This window comes from Triturus cristatus, chromosome 3_1 (assembly GCF_964204655.1).
Source record: "Triturus cristatus chromosome 3_1, aTriCri1.1, whole genome shotgun sequence".
NCBI classification, from domain to species: domain Eukaryota; kingdom Metazoa; phylum Chordata; class Amphibia; order Caudata; family Salamandridae; genus Triturus; species Triturus cristatus.
In genome coordinates this window covers 876,251,090-876,267,652 of record NC_140583.1, presented here as the reverse complement: position 1 = coordinate 876,267,652, position 16,563 = coordinate 876,251,090, and the positions used below count along the sequence as shown (strand labels likewise).

General features: G+C 41.8%; 1 protein-coding gene across 1 annotated transcript in view; it reads right to left on the bottom strand.

The window, feature by feature from the left end:
- Positions 1-16,563, bottom strand: part of LRP2 (LDL receptor related protein 2) — a 342,454-nt gene that overhangs the window by 79,699 nt on the left and 246,192 nt on the right. The window contains exons 52-58 of the mRNA XM_085645360.1: positions 14,105-14,275; positions 9,545-9,768; positions 8,554-8,731; positions 7,436-7,632; positions 5,097-5,342; positions 3,384-3,512; positions 2,666-2,785 (exon numbers count right to left, since the gene is read on the bottom strand). Coding sequence (XP_085501486.1) covers positions 2,666-2,785; positions 3,384-3,512; positions 5,097-5,342; positions 7,436-7,632; positions 8,554-8,731; positions 9,545-9,768; positions 14,105-14,275 — 1,265 coding nt within the window. The remainder of the gene's footprint in view (positions 1-2,665; positions 2,786-3,383; positions 3,513-5,096; positions 5,343-7,435; positions 7,633-8,553; positions 8,732-9,544; positions 9,769-14,104; positions 14,276-16,563) is intronic.

The following is a 16,563-nucleotide window of genomic DNA, read 5'->3' as shown; positions in this document are numbered from 1 at the left end:
AAGGTCGATCTGGAGCCTCGCGGGCTCCGTAGCTGTTGAGGAGGCAAGAGGAGAGATGCCGCAGACGCAGGATTCCGAGTTCACCTGGGCCGCGGGTGAGTCCCTGAGGAACCCGGGGGGGAAGTCTATGGCGGGAGCCCACTGGGTGCTCCAGAACTCGGCTCGATTCGCCCTGTAAAGAGGAGAGGCCCCAGTGAGTGGGGTTTAGAAGGCACACTATGTGTGCCGGTGTATTCTCACAGCGGCGTCGCCAGATTGCAGGCAGCTGCAACGTCGGGGGCAATTTGTGTCTAAGGAGAGACAAGGGTGAGTAGCACCCTTGCCCCCATTTTAGTACAGGCCTGTTGGGGCCATTCCTCTGCTGCATCAGGCAGTTTGCCAGTTGGAAGACCCCATACTAAGAGAGAGCCCTGACTTTGTGGGACAAAGGGCATTGTGAGGAAACCCAAGACGGGCCCCAAGGTTAAGGCCAGCCGGCCTGATGGTCGCCCCTATGTTTAGGTGGGGTCTAATGTGATTAGGTGGATTGGTGTAACGATCACCTATTGTGCAGTTTCTGCTTAAGAGGGGAAAGGATAGGTGCACCCCTTACAAGTGTTTCCTAGGGGGGGCACTGATGATGGTGGGCATGATGTGTTGTTATGATGTACTACCTTTCTGCTGATTATATTTTTCATCATATGCTAAGTAATACTAAGATGTCTGCATAGTGGTTTGTGCTATGGTAATGTGTGCCTAATGTATTTGTGCTAAGTACAAGGTTACCAGTAGTTACTGGCTGTTTTCACTACTTGTGACGTGAGGTTCTGACAGTGGTTCGGTTGGCCCTGTAAGTGGATATAATCCCCTGTGAAGTCATACTAAGTGCCAGGTGGCATAGTGTATATATGCGATTACGTTCTAATGTGTTTTATGAGTAATACAAAGGCTATTTTTTATATAACCTTGAGTGGAGTTTCTTTTGTGGTGTGCCTAGTGTGTCGCTGCTGTGTGTGTGTGTTTTGCGCAAACGCATTACACATTGCCTCTGGGATAAGCCAGACTGCTCTGCCAAGCTACCAAGGGGGTGAGCAGGAGTTATCTTTGGTGTGTAACTCCCTTGCCCTGACTAGAGTGGTGGTTTCTGTCTGGCTTAGGCGCATGCCCTAGCCAACCAGAAATCCCATTTCTAACATTGTTCAAACAGGAAAGCCAGCAAAATCTCAGTTCTTCTGCTTTCACATTGTGTCATTAAGCTACTAGATGGCTAGTTCTTTCCCTCTCATGTTTTACATCAAAGGTTAAAATATTTTCTTTCATTCTCTGCACATGCGGGCAGTGTCTGGGTGGCAGGCCGAAGCCACATGAAAGCTTGGCTCGTTTTGGGCTCGATGGTCCTACAGGATTGTGAGTTGAGCCAGGGCCAAGCATCTGGATCTAGCCTGGTTCAAGCTTTCGATGGCTTGCCCACCTTTAAGGGTGAGGCCCTATCAAACTGAGATTTTTTTCTTGATAACCGGCTCAAGATGATATTTTGAAGACAGTGATAGCAAGATCAGACCGTCCTTGTGTGAGGTGACATTTGGATACTAATACGAGAATTAATAACTTCAACACAAAAGAAAGTTTTGTAGCTGTGCTAAGGGATTCTAAAACATCCTAACAAATGGCAAGCAGATCATGGCAGCAGAAATTACAGAATTGATGCTGTGGCCATTTTCTTTGCTGAAATGCCCGAAGACCCCTACCAGTGCATCTTAGATTACAGAGGTGTCTTCTTTGCAGGGCCAGTTTGCCTCAGAAGCTCTGAGTGCAACATTGAGCATGTCCTGTGCAAGATCTTTTCCTCACACATTTGCCATGGCAGCTCTCTCAGGGACATTAGGGTGCACTCCCAGCACTGTTGGAAACTTATCAAATGGGAACTTTGGAGGTTTAATGAGTCCTTTGTCTTCAATAAGGGGCTTCTCTCTGGTGCAACAGGAGACATGAATATTGCCCTCCTTCATGCCTATTGTAATAATCTCTAGATAAAGCACATTAAGGACACAGGGGTGACAGAGCAGGGAGTAAAGGCATTGAAGTGGTTCTGCATTATGCAAAATGCAAACTAGCACCTACACCTAATGCTGTCATTTCTTACTCAGCTTCCATTAGCGCCACACTATTATACATGTTCTGGAAAGAGCCTGAATATCTCCTTCATGTGATAGAGCAAGAACTGGCTGCAGCCGAATGGTAGATGACGCAGTGCTGACGAATCATAGGTTCCTGGGCAGTCGATCAGCACACCAGTAGTGCTTGGAATATAGATGGCGTGGCTAGAAATATCGCAGCTCATATTACATACGTAGAATAATACTGAGGGCAACATTCTCAGTCATTCTGGTAATCTTGATGAGGCTGGCAAGAGGAGTTACCACTTGCATTGATGTTAAAAGTTGTAGCAAAGCGGCCAAATTGCCTGGTGTAACACTAGGGGAAACCAATGACTCAAGCATGTTAGGCCCCGGTATCAGCAACGCAGGGAAGGAATGAGCATACCGATTGACAGGGTATTCATTGTCTCACCCGTAGTGGTTGGATAACCTGTCCATCAGAACAGTTTAGCGTGACACCACCAATCAAATAAAATCTTGAAGGAATGTACATTGGTTAAAAAACACAGAAATGAATTGGAACTCACTGCAGTTGCGCTCATCGGATTCATCACCACAGTCGTTATCGCCATCACACTTCCATCGTAGAGGGATGCACCGATGGTTGTCACAACGGAAATCCCCCAAAGGATCACAAGTCAATACCTCTAAAAAAGAAACAAGGTATGGTAAAGTATGGCTGGTTGAACCAACACCTGCCCCTCCCTCCAGATCTTGCGCCTTCCTCCGTTGTGCCCCTCCCCGCGTCTTTAGAGCATTTTAAGCACATCCCTTTCAGAAAACCTTCACGGCCTTGCAATTTATTCCACCAACAAAACTACCATTTCAACACAAAGAAGAAACTTCTACTACAAAAGTCATATATAACAAATTACTTGTTGCTTACACTTTTCTGCCATTGGGACTCCAGAAAGGAATATAGTAATGTGAAATGCATTATCCGCTGTGTTCTTCTGAGTAATAACCACTAAATGTTGTCAACAATTTTCATGATGTTGATTGCTTATTGTTGAAGAATATTTTTTGCATTAAAGAAGCTCACACATACTGGAGGGTGACTAGTGTTTTGCGGAGGGCAGGGCACTTGATGCTGGGCTTTGAAACTCCCTGTCCTACCTTAGCATATTACACTGTAAAATACAGTTATAAAGTCTGGGTCAAATGTTCACAAGTGCAATCACACACAACCATGATTCTTTTCCAAGCTGTCGGTTTATGCAATACTGATCTTTCCTCAAAACTTACCGCAGCCTTGCTCATCGCTGTTGTCCCTGCAGTCATCATAGCCGTTGCACACGGCCCACTGCGGCACACAGCGATAGTTTGTTCTGCAGTCAAAATCTGTGTGATTATCGCAGCGGTAAGCAGGTCCCACTAAAAACACAAACAAGTACATTTTGAATCAAAATAATTGAGACATTTGTAATGGTTGCTATGCATTCTGCAATAGATCTTAAAAACAATGCCTTAGTATTGGATTTATGCGCAGCTTGAGAAATGATACATATGACCTAGCAAACCTGTAGATTGGCTAAACGTAGCCAATAGATTCTAGTGCACATTATTTGCTTTAGCTGCTTAAAGGAGATGAATAATAAAACAGCATAGTTGGTATGTGTTAAAGTGATGACAAATAGGGGGTCAGATTTATCATTCTTTCACAAAGCGCCACGCAGCAATCCGCCTTGCTGCGCTGCGCTGCTCTGCGTGAAAGGGAAAGGGCAGGAAGGTGCCGTATTTATCATTATACTACGCATTCCTCTCCTTTCCTGGGCTGACGCACATTTGGCTGACTAGCATCAAGGCAGGCACCCTTGTGTCAAGGGTGCCTGCGTTGTAGGTATGATTGTCTGAGAGACATTGAATTCTGAGAGACATTTCCCTCTTAGTGTGTATACTGCAGAATTTAGCACACATAGAAAGAGGAAAAACGAGGAGAAATAAATATATTTCTCCTCGTTACGCCTCACCTGGGAAGCGTAGCATTTTGATGCATTCCCAGGTCTACCGCTAATGGTAAATCTGGGAATGTGCCAAAATCCATGGGTGGACCCACGCTCCACCCATGGAACGCCTCTCTGCCGAAGAATAACGCAAGGCAGCGATTTGAGATGCCTGCGTTACTCTAGATTTATCAAGCCATTCAGGGCCAGCCAAGATGTCTTTGCGTGGCTTGATAAATCTCACTTCGGTTTTGCGTCGCCCTAGTGCCCCATGCATGCTGCAAGGGATACGCAAAGGCTTGATAAATCTGGCCCAAAATTTGCAGTACGATAAAGAAGTTTTTGCATTCTACGCAGAGTGATTTTTTAGACCTACAGACCCTCATTAGAAGTGGCCCGGCTCCGATAATTATTGCACCTGTTAAAATCTGGTACCCCGGGGATTGAAATTTAATAGTTTTGATAAATATTGTCTATTATAAGTTAAGACCAGTAAAATAGGGCATACCATGGGGACTGCGATGCTTACCACACCAAAATCTGCATGTCCTGAGCTGAAATTTGCTTGGAGAAAACTGCAAGAGTGTGGTGTTTGTCACAAAACATGGAATTCCGGTAGGTGTGTTAACAAGAGTTACAACACATACCAGAATTTCACAGCCTGTTCGTCATGAGGGCCACAGCTTAACTAAGTCACTGGAATTTTCTCCATGGCCTGGAATCAGTTACTGATGCTAGACAATACTACATTTTATGAGTGTGACTAACACATTTTTATCGTCTGCATAAACAACAAAGCGCTAGAGAAGGATTTCAAATTATATGTTTTGTCTGTGTGCATTCCATATTTTATCACTGCAAGAGATAGAAAGATTTTTTTTCCAATAATGTTAATTTCCCAAGAACTTAAATGGCAAATGAAGATGAACTTGCAGGCCAGCCAAAGTAGTAGGACTACTCATATTTTAACTTCTGAACTAAGCGCCATTTCCCCCCTGCCCTTTCTGCTACTCACTGCATTCATCATGGGGCTCGTCTGAGTGATCCCCACAGTCGTCATCCACGTCACACTTCCAGCTCTGTGGAATGCAGCGGCCATTGTTGCATTTGAACTGTCCTGGATTACAGGTCCGGCCGGCACAGTGGGAGCTTTCTTCGTCCGAGTTATCTCCACAGTCGTTGTCTCCATCACACTGCCAGGCCTCAGGGATACATCGCTTATTGGTACACTGCCACTGGTGAGCCTCACATTGATGGTTGGCTGCACAAAGAGCACGCAATACACAAAATATGACACTTTCAAGAAAGATGAATGCTTCCCATATGTTGCTCATTCAATACAAGTAAGGATCAAGGTTTCATAGACGTCATCTACTTAGAGTCTGCGGGCCTGATTCACAAAGGTAAACTTTCACGTTTGTATAAGTCTACTGTTTTTCAGTATTCACAAAAATGTAATTTAATAGTAAGTGTACGAGTGCAGAGACACCGTACATAAAAAGGTAGGACAGACCTATCCTTTTAGGTGCGGAGTTCTCCAGCCGACTCCGGAGTCTCCGTACTCGTAAACTTACTATTAATTGCAGTTTTGTGAATATTGAAAAAGAGTGAACTTACACAAGGATGTACATTTAGCTTTGTGAATCAGTCCGTGCATTTATAGTTGTCTGAGGCATAATAGAAATAGTAGAGAGCTTGATATAATTAACCAGAGAACTGGGAATTCAAAAAAACTTGCATATCACTGAATAACCTGGATAACAACATCAGACATTATACGAGGTCCATCCAGCAGATTCCCAAGAAGACCCACTAGGTCTACTGGCATTATTTTAAAAAGTAACCTCCCTCCATCACCCTCCACCTCACCCAGACATATCTGAAAGCATTACAAGCCTGCTCAGAGCAGGCGGAACACGTATGAATTCAAACCTATGGAAATGGGAATTCGGTATGGTTGTACAACTATAACAAAATTGGTCCCACATAGTAACTCCTCATTCCAAGGGGTCATTGCATGGTATTGAGGTGGGATTGCAGCATGATAACAATAAAATTGTATGTGATATTACCATGCCCCAGTACCATGCAACTTGTAATCAGTCCCTTTCGCCAAGTGCCCATTGTAGGGATGTTTGTCAAAAAATTACTTTGTGCCACCACTTGCCGTATAGCTAGTTTGGGAATTGTTTAGCCACGCCTACGTTCAATTACCAATAGCCTACCCTGATTTATATCAAGCTTTGTTCCCATTCAACTCCTCTATGTAGGTAACTGTCATTGCTATCTTGGACACTGGCCTAGGACCACTGGTCCTAGGACCATGATGTAAGGAAAGCAAGATCTTGGCCTTCCCCCTGCAATTGTTTCTGCCTTAACTTGCCCAGTCACAAGCCAGCAGAGAGAGAAGACATAGCCTCCTAATGTCACACACCCTCTCCTACATGCGCTCTTTCCTGCACCCGTGTTTGACAGTTGTTAGGATTCACACTGCACACTCACTGATCCAGGACGTATATTCAGGTGCCAGAAGAGATTAGGGGACACTGCAGGGTTAAAGTGGCTACATGCCCACATACCTAGCGGCCTGGCACCTCTATTCTTAAAATGTTCAACACACTGTGACGGGGACTTTTTTCCACATACAAGGCCACTGAAAAGAAGGAAAAATAAAATGCTAATAACTATTTTTATTGTCATTTTATTTTTCCTATATTCGTCAGTGGCTCTCGGGTGGGGGGGGGGGGGCTGGCGGAGTAGGGATAGGAGTGGTTTTCACTCCTAAAGTGTGCAAGACGGCTTGGCTGGCCCTCTGGGGCCACCTCTTGCAGTTCTGCACACTTTGCATGTCCCCCACCAGGCTGCATTACACAGCCGGGTGAGGAACATGCAAACCTTTCCAGTCCCCATATGAGCGCCGATCCAGGGCACTCGGACCAATCACAACACTGCATTGCAGAGTTGTGATTGGTTATGGGGAGGCTGGATGGGAGGGTGCTTCCTGCTGCTGGCCGGGAGTGCAGGAAGATGTCAGAGGGATGGAGGACGAAGCTCGGAGGTGGCGGGCGTTTCAGGTAAGTGTTTTTTTTTGTTTAGGCTTTCTTTTTTATTTTCTGTTTTGGCTTTCTTTTTTTGTCCCCCACCCCTCGCCACACCACCCTGGTAGCAGCTGCTAATGATTCTATTATTTGAAGGCATGATTCTCAATACTTTCGAGATAGAGATATTGAAACGATCACATTTGTAGTTCACAATTTAAGGCTAAAACAGAAAACAATGATTACAGCCATGTGCTCCTGCACTGGAACAGATGACATAAACATGATGAGATAAAGTGAAAGTTCTGCAACATACCACACAGCACCTGATCCTCATCGGAGCCATCTGGGCAATCGGGCACAGTGTTGCACAGGAAATGGGAGCTCGTACAGTTGCCGTCATTACACTGGAATTGTCCCACTGGGCAGTAGCGATGGGGACAGAGAGAAGGCTCATCTGACCCATCTCTGCAGTCCCTTTGTCCGTCACATTTCCACCAGATGGGTATGCACCTTAAAAGAAAATTTGGAGGCTTATGTGATCAATTTGCAGTCAATTTATTGTGGGGTTTGTGGCAAAGTCAGAAGATGAGTACATCTTTGCCGGCAAACTTTCTTCGCTGGCCACAAATATTTTATGTTTCATCAGAGGACCACGACAACTCTTCTTTTAACGTAGTCTGATTCAAACTGTATCCATTTGAGTAATATTCATGAATTATGCATGTCTACATAGTTTCAAACTGTTCCTTTTCTAGAATGGTAGTCTCAATTGTGAGACCAAATTTTGTCCCTCGGTTGTGTGAATGTTGTTATCTCTAAAGACAATATGCGCAAGGCTCAATAATACAAATTAACATAAATATTATTTGAAATACAGTGAAATAGTGTGAACAATAGCCAGGTGATCATTTGAGAAGAGAAACGCTCATGCAGGACAGAGTTTAATATCCTATATAACTATATGGCAGAGAGGAGTCCAATGACGGTAGGATAAATCACATTTCTACCAGCGTGTCAGCCAATAGGCAGGGTAAATCTGGCAGACACTGATTGTGACTCAAAGTTCTTCCTTGAAATTAATCTTCAAAAAGGCAAATTTCGGGATATGTCTCTTTGTAATGAAACAGTAACAATAAAATATTTATGGCTATTTACTATTGGTAGATTACATTAAGGATTTCAATTAAGTGCTTTGCCCTAAAATGTAAGTTGTACAAAACATTAGGGGTCAAGTTATTTTTGTTTCCTCACTTACACAGCTTCTCACATTGACTGACTAAGAAAATACAAGGCAACTAAAAAGGATCCACCTTTTTTGGTAATTTTTGTCTGCTCCTGTGTTGTGATATTAAATTGTCTATCCGTGAGGAAAACCACAAATTGCGTCGAGGAATATTTTGGCAGCGATATTTGACTTGCCATGCAGCTTACCTTTCACTATCTGCACATAGGAACTGTGAGCTTGAACACGTAGGCAGACAGCGAGCGATGGCACCAAGCTGAATCGTCAGAAAGTTGTCTGGACACTGGCAGGTGTAACCCTGACCACCAGCTTTGATGAGGCAGAGGTGGGAGCAGCCACCATTGTTGGTTCCACAGGGGTTACTTACTGTAAAAGAAATAGAACAACATCAGTCATTCACAGCCCCTCAAATTAAAACATGAAAATTCTTTACTGTATTAAAACCATGGAGTGACTTTTGAAACTTTTTCTGACGACAGAGTATCAATGCAAACAAAAGCTTGTATCCTAGCACAGAGCAAAATACCTCTTTGCTGTCCTATTCCCCTATATTTCGATCTCTTGTACATCCATTCAGAGTAGGCAATAAAGTAAATAAAAATACAAGTATACATTGCCAAACAAATCCAAACCTCTCACACATGCACAAACACATTAACGCACACCCACACAGGCATACCTACATACCTGTGGGGATCAGTTTATGATTCCAAACGAACTTCAATCTTTCTTCTCTAGTTATGTCTATCTTACACTCTTTATTTCCACTTTTGTTTCACCCTCTTTTGTCTTTTTCTTTATTTCACTCAAATACATCTCCGACTCGCACAAATCGCATCTCTCTTTATGATGACTACTACAACATTCAGTGAAGAGTGCAGCCACTAGTTTAGAGTCCAGGTCTTCTTCGATTTCCAGGAAATGCAGAAATTGAGCTAAAGAAAATGATTCTGCACAAAAACAACTTTGAAACGCACACTTCTTAGGTGTTTCAAATGTATAAGAATCAATCCTGATAATCAAAAAATCCCTACAAAGATAGAACGAACCTAGAAGGGTCATGCATAGACAAACAAATACACACATATGAAATTTTGTAATAACTATTAGTCATAACCTGCAAAACGTGTGATAACTGGCTTAGGCATTGCACAAGACGGCAGCATGATGTCAACTTACGTATAGGCTGTCTATACGGATGATAGACATGGATATCAAAGGGCCTGTGTGTTGTGTTGACCAAAACTGTTCTATCCAATCCAGTATACTTGTTTCCCTTTTCTACTGTACGGGTGTTCCAGTCAGTCCAGTAGATGGTGTCTTCAAAAACACTGATGGCAAACGGATGGGGCAAAGTTCCATCGTATACATTGTGTCGGTGCCGTCCCTCCAGGTCACAGTATCTGCATGAGCGCACAAAAACTGTTAGGCTTTTATAGCAAGCATGGTCAGCAAACAAAATGTTATACCACTGCCATACATTATAGGGATATTGCAAGTTACATCAGGAGTTTTTTTCTAAGGTCATCGAACTTCGAAGTGATCTTTTAACATAGACCAGAGGGCATTTTATTCCTAATAATACATGCTCACACTATCACCCATCCTACAAACTGCTTATGTCCTTGGTGTATTGGTTCCTCATGTTCAAGAGATAGTATGGTTGTATGTAGACAAGAGAAATAAAAGCAAAATCTGTAGTGTAAATTTGAAAATGCCACACAGCAGTTAGTAATTTGTTGCAAAGACATTCTCAGAATCAGTTTAATGTAAATTAGATTTAGAAAAGGGCAGTCAGATCTTTCTTTTCAGTAATGATCTATGCCAGGCAAAAACTAAACATGCTGCCGTAAATCTGGTGCTGAACACTGTTCTTTTTAGAACAGATCCTGCGAATGAAAAGTCTTTAAATGCCAGCTGTAATGATGCTCTGGGACAGGCATTTCCCCTCGGCTGCTTTCTCTGGCACAAGACATTATGATATTATGACAACACAACTCATCTATAATGATTTATTAAAGTAAGGGTGTTATGTCATTTTCTTAGTACAGGGGACTGGATTAGAGATTGACTTGTATGCTGGGATTGCAGGCGTGTGTGTATTAATTTGCAAGTACAGTTGTAGGAAAAGCATATTCATTTTCAGAAATAGAGAACTTGAAAGCAAATAGGGAATGCCAGGTGGGTCTTGTTTACTCATTTATCTGCCCACCCTTGACACCACTAAGAAATCTCCGTTCACCAAGGCTTGCTTTATACATCTACATCCTGTGTAGACACAGGTATGGTTTTAACATCTAGCACAACGGTGACTACTGGTGCGGTGCAACAATTGCCCACACTTCACACGTCACAAATACATCAGAGATACTTAATAGATATGGGACATGAAAGTGCACTTAGCACATGTTTCTTGTATGGTTTAATGAACTAATTACCGTGTTGCACTGTACATCATTATTAGAGCGTGTATTCACTGAAGGACTAGAGAATTTACTCACATTATATGTTTTATCATAACTGATTGTCCCATTAATCAAACTCCTCATTCAGTAGATAATGTACTTACTATGAAGATCAACTTTGACTTTCATAAACTAACTTAATCATTTGTAAACTAAATAGAAACCACCCTAACCTATATAGAATGTGATCTTACTTGAAACAATAACATTTAAGGAATATGTGCACCAATGCTACACGTATATGCATTTAAAGGTAGCTCTCAGTCATACTTATAGTTGATTAATGATTTATTGAAAATCAACATATAATGTGAAACCTAATGCATTAGAAATTTATATTCATTGGTGTTTAAATGTGCACACGCAAATTAAATGCACACTATTGAGTTAACATTTAAGTTTTCCTAAGTAGCCCTAATTTCACCATGCTGCATAAAAAATATATTTTATTTTTTGCTAACTTTACACTTCTTGGTGGTATTCACATGCATTGTTAGTTGTAGAATAGATACATTACTGTACAAGAGATAGAGTAAGTGCCTGGGAAGGAGACCTTGATGAAGAAACATGGGGAACCAGAGCGTCAACTGAAAGGGCTATTGAGCAAATGTTACCATTTGATGTGGCATACAAAGGGGGTTGTTAGGAATAGACGTTGTTTGTTATAACATACTGCTAACATTGTTAGAGATTCAGATCCTCTTCCAGCATTCTTAGGAGTCAGTCCCTTTTCTCTCTTGGAGCCTTCCAGACACCTTCTTTGCAGACCTTGAATGTGTAAAGCATTTTCCCTTGACACCTATGAGGTTTAGACCTCAATGCCTGTCTGATCCCTTCCTAAGTGTGTCTTAGGCTAACACTTGATCTCTGACCCATAAAAGACTCTTGACCAAGCTACTACGATACTGACACCTTCAAAACTAAAATATCCTTGCTCAACACTGATGTCCTTTATGGATTATCCTGAATTTTGAAACTCTTTAGGTTAACTGACCGATCCTCTTTGATTGAACTTTGATTGAGTTCTGTGACTCTAGATTTACTTATGAATAGACAACCAAACTTGAGACTTTCTCTGAGCTTCAATCCCTTTTTTTATATTTTGCATAGCTCTTACCGAATTTCTATGTTGTTTAATACTGATGCGCCTAAATTTCTTTTGGGTTTCCCAGTTGTTATACTTTACCTTTATAGCATGGTGTTGAGAGTCAACTATTTGTACTTAAGTTTGAATTTGTAATAATTCTCCTTAACCCAAGTCACCGATTCCTGGTCCTGATTGTGTAGCCAAATGGACTGCACTGTTGAATTAATGTGTTTGATGCTAATGCTAACACCAATCATCTCTGAGTCAGATAGAAAGGTCTGCCGAAAGACCAATGGTAAGCAAGTGGGCCCAGAAAATGCTGTATCACCACAACCCAAGAAGACCAGTAAATATAGCTGTCAGACTCACTCGTTTTAGACTTCCAGACCCTTTTGACTTTCACATAACCTGAGTGCGAAGAGGACACATTTAGTATTTAAAAAGCTTTATTGTGCAGCTTTCATCCCTCGTATTTAGGCATGTGAAGTGCGGTAAAATGCTCATATGAACTTGAAACTTGAATGCAGAATTTGTGCAATTAATGTTTCACCTAAGCTTCTCTTTATGGATCATTGCTTGTTAGGTGGCCAGCAAGGTATCCTGCTTAAAAAGGATTTTGAGAAACTTGATTATTCCCTGCCTCTCTGGTGTAAAATAATCTCAGTCTCTTGAGTTTTTCATCATTTTCAAGGACACCATTGTCCTTGAGTGTAAACTTGTGAAAGGTAGGAAAAAGGTAACATTTGAACAATATGGTGGTGTCACTTAAAGGGCCAGATCTATCCATATAGGACCTTCCTTCTCAGGAAGGAGTGTGCATCCTGGCTAATATTTTTCTTTATTAGGGATCTTTTTGATAAAGCTTTCAGAGAGGGATCTTAACCTCTTTGAGACCAATGCTAAACTAACGCGGAGGTGGAAGTGAGGGCCTTCTTTCCTAGGATAGCCCATTGAAGTAAGTTCAGAAGAAAGACAGCATTAAGAAAAGCACAGGATTAGGGAACTATTTTTTAATCAGAGTTCCAGTGAACAGCTGGCAGCAGAGAACTTCGCTATGGGAGAAGATGCATTTCAAAGTCTTAAAGCAAAACTTTATATATAAGAGAACGGCTCAAAGTTTTTTTTCTGGATGCCAGTTTTAAGGCACTGTTGAATGCACTGTTTGTTGAATATCTGGACTGCTGCCTTCTTTTTTTTACTTTTGCAAGTTCTTTTTAATACCTGATGTCTCAATTTCTCTCTGTTTTCCTACCTTTCTTTTCCTCTTCTTCCCTCTCTCTTTCTCCCTTTTTCTCTCTTGTCTAGGTCAAAACCTGTTGCTGAAAAATAATTCTAAGTCGCAAAGATAGTTGCTTCTCACATGCACTGGGATGAAAAGTGCAGGATTTAGGGCGGCGAAGACTCCAGATAAGGTATCTAGACATTCTTTGTATCATCTGCAAAGGCAAGGCAGCAAATTTGTATGTTTTTCAGATTGTTCAGGCTCTGGTGACAAAGTGGTTTAAGCCCGGAACCTGTGATGAATCTGAAAGTTCTCTGTATTCTACATAAAACCTTTGATATTTCTGTTTCTAATGGTTTCTAAAAGCTGGCCTCCATTTGAAAATCCATCAAAACTTACTACGCTGCTTGGACTATAAGACTGGTGCCCTACTAATTCTGCTACACAAAAGTGGGAAATTAACAGAAAACAAGAGGGTGTATGGAAAATCTGATTCTGGACACCAGACTTGTTTCCCTGCCAAAGGATTTCAGGTGAAATGCAAAGATTTTCCTTCTTTCTTTACCCTTCTGGGTACGGTGCACTTGAGGCAGCCTTCGCTAATGTATGCAGGGTCGTAGCACATTCCCTTGCGACACAGGCACTGGCTCCAACCCTTCTGGAGGCCCCCATACAGCCAAAGGCCAATGAATATCTGTGGGATATGGGTGTTTCAGAGGTCCCTCTTCACATTCTGCATGGGAGCCCCCATAATTTTGCGTTATGTCACTGAATGTATGTACTACTGGTGAAGGAGTGTGAGACAGGAGATGTGAACAGATGTCAAGAACTGAGAGTGCTTCTGTATTTCTTAACCTTCCTGCACACCATGGTAAAACCAGTGACTCACTTTTCAATCAAAATGATTTGGTAAATGTTTCATATCAACAGTTATTGTGTTGCTTTATTCTTCTCTGTGCACTTACTCGATGTAGTTCAGGTGGGCATCGGCCCAGTACAGGTTGTCATTGGTGTAGTCAATTGTGAGTCCATTAGGCCACTCAATTTTGGTGGATATTATCACTGTCTTGTTCTTGCCATCCATGCCAACGCGGCCAATGAATGCTCTGTCTCCCCAGTCTGTCCAGTATACGTGTCTATTTACATAAAAAGGAATGTTAAGTAATCGAATAGCAACATTGTAGAAATAATACAAATGTATGCATATATATTACATTTGCTGGAATACAGACTCAAGTGTTCAGGTCATAAAGGAAACGCAGAAAACCTTTCATTGATAATAGAGCAACATAATAACGTATAGCAAATCCTTTTATATACTGCACACCGGAAGTCGGTAGCGGATAATGATGCACACATCAATGTACTACATATACAAAATAATGCAATCGCTACGTAATTATTGATAAAACAACAATATAGAAAAACCTTTGTAGTGTTGGCTATGTTATAAGTGGCAAACTTTTATAGCAACAGACCACACTGTCACCACATACATATTGCATAAACTGCAGCAGTACCTTTTACTAAAAAGTTAAGGAAAGCATGTTGCTACTCTGCAACCTAAGTAAATTTAAGGTCCTCATTATGAGTGGCCCAATAAATAGGCCAGATTTTCCTTGCTAATGTAGTTACCGATTCTGGCAGTGCCACTAAATCCAAGGGAGGAGAAATTCCAGTCCACTACAAGTTGGACCCTGAGAGGCCAGGTCAATTGTTATTTTTGGGTATGATTCCCTTAGTAATACCTCAATATTCTCCATACTTTCACACACAGATTTTGGCTATTTTCAGAAGTAAAGCGATCCATTGTGCCGATGCAGATCTCATAATTCCATAGGAACTGGTAAGTACTTAACAGCCTCATAAGAATTGAGAGGCCACTCGTAATAAGTGCCTACGTTTAGATTGAAAGTTCCCTATTTTTTCCACTGGACACATAATCCAATCATGTGTAACATTTGCACACAGATTTCAGAATGTACAACAATCAGGAATGCAGATGGTCTGCACAGCCAGTTCCCAGTGATGCCAGAAATAATTTGAAAAAGGTAGAGGTGTAACAAATGTTGAGTACAGAAAATTGCCCTTATTTTCTATAACTATGATCTGTACATTCTGTAGGGTCTCCTTATTTTCCCCTTGCCTCTGATCCAGAAGATGTATCTTCCTATTTATAAGTAGGGAGAGCTCAAGAAGAAAATAGGAGAAAAGCATGCAGTGACTAGAAAATATTACACATTACCAGTGGCGTAGCGGAGGAAGTGTGGTGTTATCCGCCCCGTTCTTAGAGCACACATGGGGTGGTAAAGTCTAGGACTGCCACAGGCAGCAAAAGGCCTAGCTAAGGCACTGCACATTACCTTGTGCTTCATTCGAGCCCTACCACATTTCAGGCTCTCACACTTTGCCTTCCTCAGCAAAGAGAACTACATTTAGGGACACTTTTCTCACCATGTGCTGTCAATCTCTCTATCAATTGCATCAACTTAATGGTCTTGTACCAGCAGATATGAAAATAGTGAGTGCGTAGTGTGTCTCAAGACAAGTTATGATAAGCTAGGGCGTCATGACTGACACGCTTCCTTACATGCAGCAGTTGTAGCATATAATCATAGCTTCCTCAACTATGAGTATGTCAGAATACTGACCCAAGTGGATGAAAAGTTCTTATTGTTATGGACTCTGAAGTACAACAACAATCCTAGTAGGTTCTTTGACATGATGCATCTGTTCAGATAACAGGAGAAATGGCCAATGTACACCTAGTCTGAAGCATCAGAGACAGTCCCTCTCTAGTTTGGTAATGCTACACTATCAGAGAGCAGCTTTCAAACCAGATATTAAACCAGTGTGATATCACAACAGTAGTCATATGCTACCTATCACCTTAACCCTGAACCTAAACAGCATACAAGTGATATTGTATTGCTTTAGACTTAGAGACTCAACAAATTCTTCATATTCAAATCATGAAGTGTACTTGTTATAATCAATGAGAACAGAGCTCTTACTGTATACAACACACTCAAAACATTATCAGAGTAAAAACATTCTTGATTAATCTAGCCATGCATAATTTCAAGGGGATCCTTGTCATGAGCACTGCAATATGTCCCTGTTCTTTCTCCCAGCCAGTCTCACTCCCTTCCGTCACTACCCCATTGCCATAAATGTTCTTATGTCCTCAGGCCCTTCCTAATCTCACAATAGTTAATCTGAGAAGTGTGGCACCAGTTCTATGTTATTTCCATTTAAAAATAGCATTTTCAGGTCACTTTCCCACAGTAAAAACTGAGTTGAACCAAACGGTTACAGGGAAGGGATGTCCATATCTCCCAATGACATAGAGGGTGATTATGAATTGGGCAGTCTATTGGATGGCTGAACCCATGGTGGTCCACGGACTGCCAGACTGCGGTAT